Source organism: Podarcis bocagei (assembly GCF_964188305.1).
Source record: "Podarcis bocagei genome assembly, chromosome: 12".
NCBI classification, from domain to species: domain Eukaryota; kingdom Metazoa; phylum Chordata; class Lepidosauria; order Squamata; family Lacertidae; genus Podarcis; species Podarcis bocagei.
This window is the reverse complement of record NC_138137.1, coordinates 3,511,033-3,527,827: the sequence shown is the minus strand read 5'-3', so window position 1 is coordinate 3,527,827 and position 16,795 is coordinate 3,511,033. Positions and strand designations below refer to the sequence as shown.

Here is a 16,795-nt window from a genome sequence, read left to right as displayed (position 1 = left end):
AGCTTATGCTGCCTCCATCTTGGAAAGGAGGGTCTAAAAGAAAACTTTATAAAGTGCCTATTTATCTTTGTACAAAGTTCACCTATCAAAGAATTTTCAAAAATAGACCAATTCTACATAGCAGGGACTTACCCAGAGAGCACATTCACTTCATGAATGCATTTCTAGATTTAATTGGTTTAACAGTCATTCCCTCTTCCCAGAGAACCCTTGGGATTGCAGTTCTGTGCCAGGAAAGCTGGGAAATGCTGGACACCTCACCATTCTTTGGGCTGGGGAGACTCTACTCCTAATTATTTAACTAAGGGGGAAAAATTATCATTTTTGATGGAATATGTTTTATAATTTGACCTAAGTCATTTTTTTCAAAATTTCTAGTTAGCTCCCATGTGGATCCATTTTCAAGAGTCACAAGGGAAATCAAAGACCAGTCCTTTTTTCAGAGGGTTCTCAAGGGTACGCAGTCCTGGCACCTCTTTTTGCTGTTAAAAAGTGTGGCACATACTGTAACAACTTCATGGTGAGTACCAGCACTATTTTTCTAGGGGAAAAAGCACTGAGTAATTCCATAAAAGCTTCCGCTTACAAGCCAGTCAGAATATTCCTTTCCCATTGAACACAATACACTATATTACAGTGAGTGATATCACCATACATCCTCAAAAAAACAAAAAACAAGAAAAATTAAAAACTATGGAAAATAATTATGTACATCTTATTTCACTGAATATACAAAGTTTTAAAATCAACACTAAAACAATTTAGCAATACAAAATGTGGCTTTTATTTTTACAACTGTGCTTTCATAAGTGCGTAACTTTACAATGCTCATGTAGACATGTGCCCCAGTAATCCTGCATTACCTCCATGTATTTCAGTGGAATAGTTATTGGTGGTTTGAACCCTATATCTAAAGATACACTACTGAATATAATCTATATTATTCCCTACATAAAGCTGATTACAGCTTCACTGAACTAATACAAATATGGGACTAGTTCCACAGGATCTTTAATACACCCATGCCCCAGTTCACCTCTTTATCATGAGCAGACAGGACTGGCCCATCCATGAGGCAAGGTGAGGCAACCGGCTCGGGCAGCAGGATCCACCGGGGCAGCAGATTCAACCTCCAAGGAATGCCTCTGCAGTGCCCTCCTCTTCAACCATCAGGTAAGGTTGATTTGACCTCCCTCTGTACCCAAAGTAGAGCTTCATTCATCCCTCATTCCCTGGTGGGTACAGCACCATTTTGTGGTTCACCTCAGGTGCCAAAATATTTTGGGCCAGCCCTGTAAGTAGAGACTCTGGATGAGGATGTGCCCCCTATTCTCATAGAGACATGTATGGGGCTTAGATGAGCATCACCATGCAGACACTCACCCAAATCTGCTTCTGTGCCAGGGCTGGCCCCATAAACTTTGCTGCCTGAGGTGAAGGACAAGGTGTTGCTCTACCCATTCCATGTGCAGAAGCTGACCAGACAAGCAGCTGACCCTTACTTGAACACTGGTGTCAGGAGAGCGCCCTCTGCTGCCTGAGAGGCCAAAAGGCTAGTCAGTGGCCGCATGACAAGCCATATGGCACTGATAGATCTGTCCTCTGAATACCTAACAAATGTTCCATTTTCTCGCCATCTGCTGCCTGAGATGCCACCTCACTCTGCCTAATGGTAGACCCAGCTCTATTATCTATGCACATCTCCCTCTTCTCAAAGCGATACACAGCTTTGACCTTGCATTGTTCACAGTAAATCAATTCAAGACTCAATGGATGCAGTGAGATGAAAATTAGGTATTCCCTGACTACTAAGATGTTGTAAGTGATGATGCACAAAGCATTTCTCATGTGCTTCAAATGGGGCCTGAATGGAAGATATATTGGTCGTTTGTGTACTAGATGATATACTATAATTGCACAATTCTAGATCCAGGGACGGGGGATAGGTAGAAATCTGATTCTAGAAACTTTCAAGATTCATTTTTTGTAGCAAAAACAACACAAAATTAGCCAAACCATGTATCAAATAGGTGTTTTGTTTGTTTGTTTTTTTTAAAAATAGCTGTGTTTCATTCTTTTTTATAGAAACTACCTAGGTGTAAGACATGTATTCATTACATTTTTCTCTACTTTTCTGTGCATAAAGGAAACCGCCCCCCGGCAAGGCATCAAAATCCATTTATAGTTTAACATCAGTGGAGACAAACAATCTATAGATTTTAATGGGGTTTTGCCACCAGTTTTGGATCCCAGATACTGAACAGACAGAAGTGTTCAGTCTGTCATGTCTTACTCCCGTACAATTCCAACTGAAATGGAACAGTGCTTATCAAACCCTTTATTTGTACTAATGTTTAGTTTTGCAAGAGAGTCTTACACACGTTAGCAAATTATGCTGCATCATAGAGAAATTTTTATTGCTCAAATGGGAAATCCCAAATAGAAGTTGTGGGACACAAATTAACGACAAAAAAGTGAAAGTGTATGTGTGCATATATGTAGAATCCAAACTAGATGTGGTATATAATGCAGAAACAGGTATATGAGCAGTCATATTTCACTATGCCATCCATTATCAAAATATTTAAAAGTAAATCTAACAACAACAGCTGAAAGAAATGGGCCTTGTTACTTGAATATGCCTGCAATCCTATGCATGTCTACTCAAAAGTCAGTCCTATATTGAATTCAATGGGATCTGTTCTCAGGAAAATGAATATAGCATTGAGGCCTATAGCATCCCCCTGGTTATCTGCAGACTGGTCATATTTTAATGCTAAAATATATATTCAGCCAGTCCTTAGATATTAAAAATACTCATTTTAATCAGAGTTTGTTTTGTCCCAAGAACACCTGGATTCACTATTAAGTAGGAACCTATGAAAATAGTGATGAATGTTATTTTATTTAAAACAAGAAAATTAGACATTATCTTTGGTCCTAAGAATTCTATATCCTAGAAAGTCAGGTACTGGAACAACAAAAAAAAAAAAAAAAAAACACCCCAAAAAGCAAAAGAAGTGAAAAATATTGGGGAAATAAAATATGAAATGAGTTTTCAGTAGGAAAAAAAATCACAAATTCATGGTGATTTAAGATTATTATAAAACTTTTTAAGTGCCACCCCAACAGTGAAATTTTTATAAAGTTCACAAATTTTTTACTACACATTTTGACAAGAACGAGGAGGTGCAAAAAGAGAAGACAATGCTCACTTGTCCCACCTAAAATATTTTCTCACAGAGAAATGTAAATCATAGAAAAATTAGAGCAATGTTAACAACAGCTGACATTGAAGAGGTAGGGTAGCAGTTTTTGCACTATTGCCTGTACGGAACTTCTAGGTCTCAAAAATGAAATGCTTGTCAGGAAATGCAAAGGGTCTTGCACTGCTGCCGTCACCATATACTGTGTATCTAAAAACACCTTTGGTGCAGGAATCAATACGAGATCCCAGTGTAGGAATCACTGCACATGACCATCATATATGTTGGTTTTTTATACTGCATAATGTTCTGGTGCACACATGGAAGACATCTCAACTACCTGCAAAACCTAACTGTTTTCATTCAACTGGTACAGTTGGTGCATGTGTGCTATGGAAGCTGAGAAAGAAATACTGCTACTAATAATTTTATTATTTATACTCCGTCCACCTGGAAACATGCATGTGGGACAGTCTAATGTGCAATGTATAGAGGTATGGCAAGGAAGCTATGGTCTCCCCGCCCTCCGACAATAATTCACATAACATGCACATGTTATTGATGTTTTAGTACCTGTGTGTAAACAACCCCTCTTGAAGAGGAACTGGTCTCCACACACAACTATTAGATCATTACCAATGTTGTGATTTTTGCCTCATGTTTGTTGGTGTAGACTGAGTTCTGTACCAACTTTATATAAGAGGTTTGTAATGTAAATCACAAGCGGGAGAAAGGCACTGTATCAATTCATCCTTATTGCAATAAGCAGAGCCTTGCTCCAGTGGTGTGGGAGAAAGTGGGGAGTGGCGCCCCTAAATGCCACTGACATAGAAGCCCAAACTAACGTGGGAACAGAAGACAGGTCAGCTATTTATACAATGGCACTGGCCTAGGTTCCCTGAAGGATAAATGCTGGTGCAGCCGGGGGGGGGGGGTATGGAAGAGCCATTATAGCTCCAAAACCCCAATGAGAGTGGAAGGAGGATGGCACATTGCAAATGAACTGTTGTGAACAATAACTTTGTCCAATAACCTGGACTTTAGTTTAGCATGGAAGAGTAATCTCAAGGCCCAGGACCTAACCAACTACTATGCAGAACAAATGTGATTTCTTCATGTATTTAATCTTTTTAGGAAATAAATCCACAATTTGATAAAACAGAAGTAGTCAGGAATTAAATTATATATCTGTTGTGTGTGTGTTCCAGTTCAGCAGTGGAATGGTCTACTCCGGTAAGTTGTGGACTCTCCTTCCTTGGAGGTTTTTAAGGAGAGGTTGGGTGACCATCTCTCCTGGATGCTTGAGCTGAGATTCCTGCACTGAAGGGGGTTGGACTAGATGACCCTTGGGGTCCCTTCCAAATCTAGAATTATATGATTCTATGATAAATGATTTAAAAGGCTGTGAGTTCAGGTGGATTTTTAAATATAAACATGAGATACCTCAGTGGATCTAATCAAATCAGAAGCCAAAGTAAATTTAATTGAAACGCGGCCTGAGGAATTGTATGATGGAATGAAGGTAGGTGGGTCAGAATTAGTGCATATTTTTGAACAGCATTACAGTATTATGATGGTTGTTCTACTTTTAATAACAGAGAGACAATTTTAAGCTACTGTACATGAAGCGTTCTCATTTATGGACTGTATTGCATCACAACATGAGCCACGTAAGTTATTTTGCATTGAATGGGTCCTACAAGGGCGAAGTGGCTCAAGAAAAACTATCAATAGTTGGTTAATTTCCCTCTCACTTTCAATGAAAATTTGTTGTCATGACATTGTATGAGTTTGGGGCTTGATGAGGGATAGCAGAACAATGAAAGCTACCTCTTGAAACACCTTCCATGTGTAACAGGAAAAAGGTAATTTCAATTTCAAAATCAGCTTGGCTGCTGATTTGGGGCTGCACTGCAGAAGGTGGAAATGAATCCACAAGTTTATAAGACTAATAGTACTTTCACATATAATCAGTGGATTGGTCTGAAATTCTTGCATTATCAGTGCATTTGTGAGTAAAATTTTGGTGATCAAATACAGGTGATTAATCCTAAGCCCCTGCTTTCCTAATATAACTGCTGTGCATTAACTGGTGTTTTATTCAAGAAAAAAATCATTGTAGGGCTGTAACTGATTCTCTCTCCACTACTCACACCAGTAAATTAGAAATCAATAGGAACTTCTCCTGCACACACTTCATTTATTAAGGTAAATGGGAGCTTTGCGAAAGTATTAATTCCTATAGAGCTTGTGCAGGAGAACAGTGTGCCCATATTCAGACTACTTCAGCCATATTGCAACCTTTGCATTTCCTCACTGTTTAAATTTATACTAATTGTCTAAATGCCATCAAGGCAGTGAACTGGGAATGTGTTTTGTTTATAAAAAGCACCCCTCCTCATTTAAAGCTTTTTAGTCAAACCTTTAAAACTCATTTTTTATAACTCTAGAGAAAATATTGGAGCCAGAAGACAAAAACGCCCCGCCCCGAATGCCATCCACGCCTTTGGTGAGCATTTTAGAGACAGTCTAGTGAGTTCCCAACAGTAGTGGTCAGGTGGCAGTGTGTGCTGTAGGCATGTTCTTTTGCTAAGCTGACCAGGGCTGATCACATTCTCTGCAACCTGTTTTATTTTCTGAGAAACATCTTAAGCAGAATCTCCATTTTCCCCAAGTGCCTTTTTCTTCTCATTTGTATAAGAAAACCCAGACCAGTTTTTCTTTAAGTCTTACGACAGACAAGCTTAGGAGACAGCGAAATATCTTGTGTCACCTCTCTCCATCTCAAATGATCCATGTGACATGAAGTAGTTCAATATCTGGTCTTCTTGATCTCACAAAAGCTCTTAAAAATATCACAAATGTTTACAAAATATAGGCTGTAATCCAATATAGTCTGTAAAGAAAATAAATGAATGCAACAACAATTTCTTGCTTGCTGGATGTTGTCTTTTTGTTGATAAAGACAGAATAAGTCCTAAGCAAACTGGATGAAATAAACTCGCACATACAGAAGGAAATTGGCGCATGTTGGAGCTGCTCTCATCTGTTTCTGTAGCGGCCAGCAATGTCACCTGCATTCCTGGTGCCACAAAAGGTCTCTTTTGGTAGTCATGCCGAGGCTTGAATGTATTCAACTTTTGGTGCTGCTACCCTGAGATATTCTGGATTCTCAGCTGCAGGAAGCTTAGAGATGCCATTGGCTTTGTTCTCCTTGGGCAAGAAGTCTTGCTGATAATCGGGATTGTCCAGATTTATTTGGTGGTTGGCTGTCTGATCCCAGTAGGGCAAGCTGTTGAAAACTGTGTTAGCAAATGGAGAGAGGCTTGTGTTGAGATATTCAGGGTTGTCCAGTGCCGTATTGCGGGAATTCTGATGGTTTGAATCAGCCACAGACTTAGGCTCAAGGGTAAGAGAGAGATTGTTGTAGACTGGATTTTGCACAACAGAAGCAGGTGGTGTTTTGGTCACTAGCTGATTCACGTATTCTGAAAATGGTTGCAAGAGAATTAAGATCGGCAAATGCATGACTTAACATTATCTTCAGTCAAATAAGGAAATAATTTCAAAGAACTAGATATGCCCTTCAGCAGGTGAAAGGCTGACAGAACATTCTGGAGTGTAACCAAAGCTAATCATGTTCATATAGGAGCATGAGGGGAAATTAATCCAGGGACAAGAAAACAAAATTTTCCTGTGGGTATTGCAGTTCTCATGACAAAGCATTTTAGGGGAAAAAATGATTCTGTGGCCAAATTGTGATTCAACATATGGGACTGACAGGGTTGACCTAAATCAGTTTGCATATAACTGAGCTGTGAGCTCTTTGGCTACTCCTAAAATCCTCTCACTTTGAACTTAATAAGATACTTTTAATATGCTTTTTAATATGCTTTTTGGACAGTGTTCTCGAAGCTACCAGCATGAGTTTGACCAAACTGCGGGAGGCAGTGGAAGACAGGAGTGCCTGGCGTGCTCTGGTCCAGGGGGTCACGAAGAGTCGGGCACGACTAAATGACTAAACAACAACAATATGCTTTTTGGGTTGTGTTTCATATGTACAATGTACTCTCATTGCAGCTTTTGGTTCCTTTATTTTACTCACATTAGTTTTCCCCCCTTCCATATAAGCTGTGCACATTTAATATGCCTTTTTAGCATACAACTGTGTGCACATCAAAATTCCCGTTAGGCACATGAACTTATGATGTCAAAGACCAATTCTAGGCATTGTTGGGCAGTCAGAAGCAACATGCCTGTAATAGCAGATACATCTACCCCCTGCTTGCTTGCCAATAGGTTTGGCAGGTCTTTGTTTTTTTGAGTTTTTTTGCCAAGGCTTCTGAGCCTTTATTTCTTTGTTTTTCTTATTTTAATGCAAGTGCCCTGAGAGTTACAGATGCTTATAAATTGACAAAGTAAAATAACATTTAAGAAATCTCCCTCTCTCATCTCAAAGGCAACCTGCTCAGATGCTGTGTGTTGGAACATAACATGTTGATCCAGTGACCAAGATATCTGTGTTACTACTCCTCATAACAGCCTATTCACTGATTTACAGTTCAAAGCAAGAAAATCACGGAACTAACTATTTGGGGAATGGCAAAAAGAGACATGAGAAAAGTTGTGTGAATTTTGTCATGATTCTCTGCATATACAACGGGAGAACAGATGCCCTCTCTAAAGACTAAATCTGCTTGCCTGAGAATTAACACAAAGATTTGGCGATCTCTGTGTACTCACCAGGAGCAGGTAGGAAGCTATCGTCCAGGCTGTCATTCAGGCATGTCTCAGTTGGGTCTGAACTATATCGCTGGATAAAGCTGTCTTCTCTCACTGGAAAGCCCTGCTGGTTAGGGGAAGGCATTGGTTAAAACAAGGTGTATGGCACACTGCTTCTAATAGCACAACACGGCCATCCCAAATCTAAAGAGAAACCTCGATGACCTGTGTTTCTTTTAAGCACTCAATGATATCGAAAAAGCTGTGGAACAGTTTCACAGTTTCTGCCTGTGGTCCTGAATTATTCAGACTTACCCCATTTCTATCAATACAGGTTACAGTTGTAGAATTATTGCTGGTAGCACTCTAAAATAGAAGAAGAGGGGAAAAAGTTTCATTGTTTTTGATTTAACGGAAGAAACATACTAGATTACCCGAGTGCATTTCATACTTATAAAAACTGTTTTGAAAACATTAACGTTTATTTTGGCAAAAGGTATGAACCAGGAAAGGTGATGCCACAATGCATTTAAAGTGTTACTGCATTTGTTGGTTTTGTTGCTGCTGCTGCAACAACAACAGACTAGCATGGCTACCATCCTGGACTTTTCTCAATATAGAAACTTTTTGGAAATAATTCCATACCAATGAACTTAAGAGAGGTGTCCGTGAGTTTGATGGGCTGCTGAAAAATCCCTGGTGTGGAATGAGGTATTCATCTGCATCCACAATGTCCTCCATGTCTTCCTCTTCCATCAGGCTTCGGTAAAATTTTGAGTCTGTTGGGCTTGGTAAGTGCATTCTTTCATCACCCTGTCAGGAGGCAAACCACAATGAGAATTTGTGATTTTGGGTTGCACCATTAATCACAGGTAGACATTTATCATTTCTCCCAACAGCTCATGCCATAAAATACAAATTCAAACTGAGACCAAGAATGGCAAAGTTCTGTATTCATGGCAGCTGCTTCACTGTAGAACTAGATCTAGCTAGTCCAGCATCCTATTTCCAAAGTGGTTCCCCAGACGCCTCACAGAAGTCTTAATGGTGATGCTTGTGGCCCTTTGCCCTTGTTCTTCCCCAGGCAGCTCATTTTCAGTGTGCCAACAACAGTCCAGGTGACTGAAGTTGGGATGTATAGAACCCACCTTAAGAAGTTTCACTAGTCTTACTTCAGAAATTTTGCCGGAGCTGAAGCCTCTAAATTTACACTGAAATTTGGGTCCATGCAAAATTTGGTGCTGAGTGAGGACAGTCATAATTTTTGCTACACAACACAGCCCCCTTCAGAGGTGGGGTGCTGCTTAGCACGTCCTTCCATTATTGGAAGAGCTGCAAAAACTGCCTCCTGCCTTCTGCTAGCAGAGATGTCCACTGGATCACTGCTAATGGAAAATCACAAAAACATTCTGTCTGGTTGATGAATAGTTCAAGAGCTAATATGGATTACAAATACATCAGAATCATGTTACCAGATTATATAACTTGTGTTTAATTTACCAACTGAGACATTGAAATTTTTGTTTTTAGCTTTATAGAAAACAGCAACAACTGTTTTGCACCACTTCAGCCACTTTAAAATAAAATAATTTTATAATGCTAAAATAATCTTAACATACATTTCTTTCTTATTGCTTTCCTTAAAAAAGTAGTCACCACATTACTGATGGTCAATACCTGTATAACCAGGTAGCGCTGGGGGTCCCGAGCCATTTTGGAGAATTCTGCTATCAGCTCCCGGAATTTGGGGCGACTCTCCGCATCAATCATCCAACCTTAGGATAGAAAAGAGAGAGAGGGAGGGAGGGAGGGAGGGGACAGAGTTCAAAGTGACACTTGAAAAACCAGGAACACCTGCTAGTAAAAACGTAAACTATAAAAGGAACCAGAAACTTCTGATTCCCTTGCATAGTACTGAACACTAAACTATCGCTAGAATTGGGAAACCACCATTGCTTCTTTACTCCAAAAAATCCTAGGTCTATAACCTGATATCTGTAACACTGGGGGGCGGGGGGATTATTTTGTCTGCAATCTCCATCTGAAAACAGAATCCACAAGCACAATACTGTCATAATTTCTGTTTTTGTTTTTTGGTACGCTTACTTTGTTTATTATCTTGTCTGATTAAGAGTTCTGGAGAACTTAGAGGTCTGCCATACTTTTGGGAACACTTGGGTTGGCTTCAGTAAATGTACTTTCCTGATGTGAATTTAGCTTTAGCTTTGTAATTTACAGCAGATCTGTCATAAATTCAAAATGAAGTATTTAATGCCACCTAGTGGATGATTTTATGTACCTTTTCTTAAACTGAAAAAGAACACTTCTACCAGGTTCCTTATATACCGTTTAAGGAGGGAGAAAAGATTCATACTTAAGTAGGATCAGGAATGCCAACTTGAATAAAATATTGTGGGGGGCCAGGCAAGCCCCAGCCAGCACAATCCACCGCAGCTGTATGCCATAATCATCACTATTATAACAAATAAAGGCTTGACATATCTCGCTTTGCATGTCATGAGTCTATCTCATTTGTTAGTTTCACCTTTTAAGTTGAATTACTAAAAGAAATGAACTTTTCCACGATATTCTAATTTTTCGAGTTTCACCTATATATGGGGCTATCCCACCACACTGCCTTGTGAATTGTAACTGGGGTCATATTTCCCAATGAATGGCAATCTTAAGCATATTGTTTTAAAAAGGTATACTATAATCGCCTTTCTTACTCAATGAACCATGCTACACATACAAGGAATCAGAATCAGAAGAATCTTTATTTGCATCGGCCACTAGCCATAGCAATAAAATAAAATACAATGTACCGAGACAGAGGTAGAAACCTAACTATACAAAATATGTTTTGGAGGTTCACATCAATAATCAAATAATAGATCTTATTCTAATTGCCCTTGCTAATTTTTTTTGCGGTTTTTGCTGTCACCTGGGTATCATGATCTGCTAGAACAGGCATGTCCAGCCTCCAGTAGGCTGTGATCTACTATCCAATAGAAAAAACTGGCAGTGATTTACCACACTCTCTCATTGTCATTCTCCAACTTAAACATATTACATTTGGCTGGGGAAACCCAGTTGGATGGGCGGGGTATAAATAATACAGTGCAAGCTAGAAGCACATCAGCCACTGACTCAATACTGCCATCTCCACATGGACATAACTTGTTTTTCCAGCGGAATTTTTTGAAATCGACCCTCAGGCACTGCTGAAGGCAGTATATTCAATCTTGCATAAGTAGAAAATAATCATATTGCATAAGTAGAAAATAATCATACCATGGACAAAATTTCCTTATCGTGGCCAAATCATTCTGTCGCTCAATATCATATAAAGGTAAAGGGACCCCAGTTGTCCCCCAGTAGGTCCAGTCGTGGCCGACTCTGGGGTTGCGGTGCTCATTTTGCTTTATTGGCCGAGGGAGCCGGCGTACAGCTCCCTCGTAATGACTAAGCCGCTTCTGGTGAACCAGAGCAGCGCACGGAAACGCCGTTTACCTTCCCGCCAGAGTGGTACCTATTTATCTACTTGCACTGCATGCTTTCAAACTGCTAGGTGGGCAGGAGCTGGGACCGAACAATGGGAGCTCAATGGCCGACCTTCCGATCGGCAAGCCCTAGGCTCTGTGGTCTAACCCACAGCGCCACCCGCATCCCCAATATCATATAGGCACTGTCTAATTAAATTATTTGCTTTACTGAAGCCCAGTGTTAATAACTGTTGTGGTGATAAAACAGAAAAGTAAAACTTTTGGTTGACAATTTTACTCCACGTGCTCTCATGACAATCTAAGGGTAATAGACCAGTGGGGTTTAAATTTAGCCTAAGCCAATAATTAAATGCCCTACACCAAATCTAATTCAACAGAGGGGAGATTAGCCTCCTAGACCAATGCAGCATTTGGAACACAGGATGGAACAGGGGGAAAAATGCCTTAAGAACTTAGATTGAACAGCTTCTGTAGATCCAAGGTGAGCGAGCGCCTGTCCAAATCTGAGCCCCACATAATAACTGTTCTGGGGTTTAGCTTTAAACACTTCAAGCGCTGATGGTATGTGATTGCCACCTTTTGTATGGACAAGCAGGTCATGATGTGCTCTCCGTGACCCTGTTGGCTGAAAAGTAAGGCCGAGGTATTTGATGACTTTTACTTGTTTGATCAACTGATTATCCATATACCATCTATGGGCCCTATAGTTTCTTGAAAACAGCATGACTTTGGTTTTCTTGTAATTCACAGCCAGCTCTTCTCTTTGTCAGTATCCTGAGAATGCCCTCATCAGTCTTTTTAGGCCCACTTTCCTTTGAGATAGAAGCACCGCATCATCTGTGTATAGTAATATAGAGATGGCTTTTGTGGCCAATTTAGGGGCATGATATTCTGGGGATGTTAAATTCTGGACAATATCATTTATATATAAAAAGTGCAGGTGCTAGGATACAACCTTGCTTAACTCCCTTTGTGGCTGGTGCGGATCCTGTGAGCTGCCCATTTGTAGAGCAACACATTTTCAGGACAGTGTTTATATAGACATTTAATCAAGGAATTGACTTACATTTGACCATGATCATGTAGACATCAATTGTACAAATGGGAGGCTGAGGCAACCGCTCCCCTTTCTCCAAGACAGAGGAAATTTCACTGGCTGGGATGCAATCATATGGCTTTGATCCAAATGTCATCAATTCCCAAACGGTGACACCTGAAATGTCATAGCAAACCAGAATGTTAAAGACTCATCCTATAGGGAAGACTACTCCTAGTTCCCCTGCAGATGTGCAGCTGCTGTCTGGGGGCGTGAAAGGACTGCAGAGAGGCCTGTAGGCAGCACTGGAAACACCTGCTGCCCCAGCTAGGCCTACACCAGCTGCTGGGGCGGAATGAGGGCATGGGTCAGCCCCCCATGGTAAAATTGTTTCAATGGGAATGTGGTTTTTAACTTAGGTGTTTTATAGGTTGGTGTTGTTTTATTTGAGAGTTGTTTTAATTTGTGCTGGCTGCTTAAATGTGTGAGGGGCGGATCCAAGGAAAGCCCACCCTCGACTCCATTGGCTCCGCCCCCTGCACAGCCCAAGTCCCAGCCTGCATCCCCATTCGCCAAAGCAGGGGGCAGGCATAGGATCTGGTTCCTGATAGGTGGAGGGGGCTTATGGCAGGAAGGGCACAGCCAGCCAGGCTGAATTAATTTGTTTTCCGGGGAGAGGGAAAGGCCTGCCCTGGGAGTTGCTGGGGGACATTCCACTAGGGAGGATGAACGGAGACACCCAGTCTCAGTAATCAAGGGTGGGAGGAGGAGTTGCTTGAGGGATGGATCATGCCATTACTAAGCAGGCGAGTTTTGTTGCTGTCTGGTATCAATAAGGGTGTCCCACATGACCTTAACGTAGCACTGTGTAATGCCAGGTCAAGACCACTGCCATTCATGACATGCTGGTGGATGGAGGTTGTGACCTGCCATGCGTAACAGAGACTTGACAGGACGTGGCAGCTGGGCTTGTTCTTGCTGCTGCTTGTCTGCCAGGCTTCTCTTACACACAGCAACCCAGATCCTATGGTTGGGGGAGGGGTTGCAGTGATTTTTAGGAAGTCATTAGTTTTCATCAGGCACAGGGGCGATAGGGGCAGTAAAGGATTCCTATTGATGTACCAACTTCCCAGCTGCACCAAGGATTCCCTGCCAGAGCTGCTTCAGGCCGTGGTGGATGTTCTCCTGGAGACACCTAGTTTGGTGATACTATGTGATTTTAGCATCCATACCAATGCAACCTTAACCTTAAAAGGTAAAGGTACCCCTGCCCGTACAGGCCAGTTTTGACAGACTCTAGGGTTGTGCGCCCATCTCACTTAAGAGGCCGGGGGCCAGCGCTGTCCGGAGACACTTCCGGGTCACGTGGCCAGCGTGACAAAGCTGCATCTGGCGAGCCAGTGCAGCACACGGAAACGCCGTTTACCTTCCCGCTGGTAAGCGGTCCCTATTTATCTACTTGCACCCGGAGGTGCTTTCGAACTGCTAGGTTGGCAGGCGCTAGGACCGAGCAACGGGAGCGCACCCCGCCGCGGGGATTCGAACCGCCGACCTTTCGATCAGCAAGCCCTAGGTGCTGAGGCTTTTACCCACAATGCCACCCGCGTCCCTACCTTAACCTTACAAGGGGCCATTTGGGACTTTGTAGAAAGCATGGCCTCCATAGGGCTGTCCCTGAATAACTCTGGCTGTACTCGTAGCCGTGGACAAGCCTTAGATCTGGTGTTTACTTCTATGGATGTTGGTTATCTGACATGAAGTTCCAGTGGAACAAAAGAAGTGCCACGATTAGATCACTTCCTGATGCAACTAGACTTCTCCACAACCTTTACTCTCTGCATGGAGGTAGGACCAATTTGAATGGTCTGCCCCCAACACTTAGTGGATCCAAATAGCTTCCAGAGAATGGTAGGGGATGTATTAGCCCAGGTTGATGCCCTTTCAGCTGATTCCCTGGTGGCCTGCTGGAAGGCGGAGTTAACCAGGGCTATCAAATGTCTGGTTCCAAAGCACCCTCATCGACTGCATGGAGCTCAGATGGTTCTGTGGTTTTTCCTGGAGCTGAGGGCAATGAAACAATCGCTGAGATTGTTACAGCACCAGGGGCGAAGAATTCATTCCAAATCAGACTGAACATGGGTTAGTGCTCAATGTGCCCAGTCTACCAAGTGAAGGTGAAGAGAACCTTCTCCACTATTGCATCTGTGGAAAACAGTTCCAGGAGACTCTTTCAGGTGGTTTGTCATCTAACGCAACCACCTTCACCACTGGGGCCTGATAAGGACCTGCAATGATTTTGCAGATAAAATGTACAGTGGTACCTTGAGTTACATACGCTTCAGGTTACAGACTCCGCTAACCCAGAAATAGTACCTTGGGTTAAGAACTTTGCTTCAGGATGAGAACAGAAATTATGCTCCGGCGGCGCGGCAGCAGCGGGAGGCCCCATTAGCTAAAGTGGTGCTTCAGGTTAAGAACAGTTTCAGGTTAAGAACACACCTCTGGAACGAATTAAGTACTTAACCCGAGGTACCACTGTATTAAATTCGAAAAGAAGTAGACTCCACTGTGGTCGGGAGAGTGGGAGAGTGCCAGAGATCTGTCTAGTCAAGTTGCATGGGATCAATTTCAACCTGCTGCTTCCACATGGACAGGCTGCTTGGATGAGTGAAACCAACCACCTGTCTCCTTGATCCTTGCCCATCCTGGATCATAAAAGCGAGCCAGGGAAGCGCTGGGCAATGGGCTCCAGGGGGTGGCGAATGATTCTCTCTGTGAGGGAGCCTTTCTGGACTCTGCCTGCCTGTCTGCTGTCTCATCAAAATGGTGCATGTGCTAGTTATCTCCATATCAGAAGCTAGGTGTTTTCAAAGCGGTCCTATCCTGGCATTGTTGTCGATGCATTAGATACCTATACAAGTGATCTGGAGGTTTTTTTGTATGGGAGGTGCAATCCATCACCTGAGCCCCCCCCCCACCTGTAGTCTGAAGTGGTACAGCCCAGACACAGCTTTACAGCCTCAGAGGAACAAAGCCTTAACCTGCACCAATCTACACTTCTTTTAAGAAATTGTTTAGGAACTGAAGTGTAAAATTATGATAAACACCTGAGAAAAATCCCTTATTCCCTTTCCTCACATACATATTAGTGAAATGTTTTGTGCGTTCATAATCATAATGTTCAATAACTTTTCCTATTAAATATATTCTTATAAACATCATGGGGGAAATGAGCTCTTTCAGAAGATCATAAAATCTGCACAGCTGCCTATCAAGAATCAGCATAGCACTTTTTTCAGACTTACCATAACTCCAAACATCACTTTGGTGGGTGTAAATGCGATGCAGAATAGACTCCAGCGCCATCCATTTAATAGGAACCTAGGAAGATAGCAATGTAGTTGCTAAATCTGAATGCTAAATAGTAAGCACTGAGAAACAATTGGGATGAGTGCAAGGATGAGTTATTTTGAAAAAAATGGATGTAAGAAGACAGCCAATTAAACAGAAGAACAGAATGCAATTTGGGCCTGGTAATAATATTTATGTTGCATAAAACTGTTGTTCAGAATATGTAAACTAGAAGTTTGCCACCGATAAAACACTTTCCATTTATAACACATATTATTACCATGCATAGCTGCTTCTATTGAGCAGAGTTTAACAGATGGCTGCTAGCACAGATAGGTAACATAGTAATGCCAGTGCTTTGTTTATCAGTTTAAATTTCAATGTGTTTTTGTCATCTAAGGTATTGCACATTAGGAAAATGTTCAGAAAAGGGGAAACAACACGATCAAGGGGCTGGAGCAATTCCCCTTTGAGAAATGGTAGCAACATCTGAGACTTTTTAGTTTAGAGAACAGCTGAGTAGGAGGTGACATGCTGTAAGTTTATAAAGCTATGCTTGGCTTGAAGAAAGTGGAGGGTTTTGTTTTTTTTGCTTTCTCCTATAACACTAGAATTTATGGACATTCAATGAAGCTGAATGTTGGAAGAATCAGGACAGATAAAACAAAGTAATTACTAATTCAGCATGTAGTTCAGCTCAGGAGGCAGTGATAGCCACCCGCTTAGATGGCTCTCAAAGAAAACTGGACAAATTAATGGAGGATACGGCTATCAATGGCTACTTGCCACAATGGCAGGGATGCTTCTGAATCCCAGTTGCTGGAAAAGGCAGGAGGGGAGGGGCTCTGGTGCTCAGCTCCTGTATCAGGCTGGCCAATGTGAGAACAGGATGCTGGCCACTAGACGGGCCTGGTCGCTGGATCAGGCTCTTTGTTTCCTTATGTGGGCAAGAGGTTTCTTCAGGGACTGTATGG

General features: G+C 41.9%; 1 protein-coding gene and 1 long non-coding RNA gene across 3 annotated transcripts in view; one reads left to right on the top strand and one right to left on the bottom strand.

The window, feature by feature from the left end:
- LOC308570432 overlaps positions 1-16,795 on the top strand; it is a 175,216-nt gene that overhangs the window by 145,240 nt on the left and 13,181 nt on the right. The gene's annotated exons all lie outside the window — the stretch shown is intronic.
- The window catches only part of EGFR (epidermal growth factor receptor), a 145,525-nt gene continuing 133,502 nt past the window's right edge, over positions 4,773-16,795 (bottom strand). Inside the window, exons 22-28 of one of the 2 annotated variants that reach the window (XM_081165094.1) lie at positions 15,776-15,851; positions 12,501-12,647; positions 9,606-9,703; positions 8,574-8,741; positions 8,244-8,294; positions 7,950-8,055; positions 4,773-6,694 (exon numbers count right to left, since the gene is read on the bottom strand). In XM_081165094.1, the coding sequence (XP_081021220.1) occupies positions 6,318-6,694; positions 7,950-8,055; positions 8,244-8,294; positions 8,574-8,741; positions 9,606-9,703; positions 12,501-12,647; positions 15,776-15,851 (1,023 nt within the window). In that variant the 3' untranslated portion in view covers positions 4,773-6,317. The remainder of the gene's footprint in view (positions 6,695-7,949; positions 8,056-8,243; positions 8,295-8,573; positions 8,742-9,605; positions 9,704-12,500; positions 12,648-15,775; positions 15,852-16,795) is intronic. The other variant, XM_081165095.1, reaches the window with a different exon arrangement.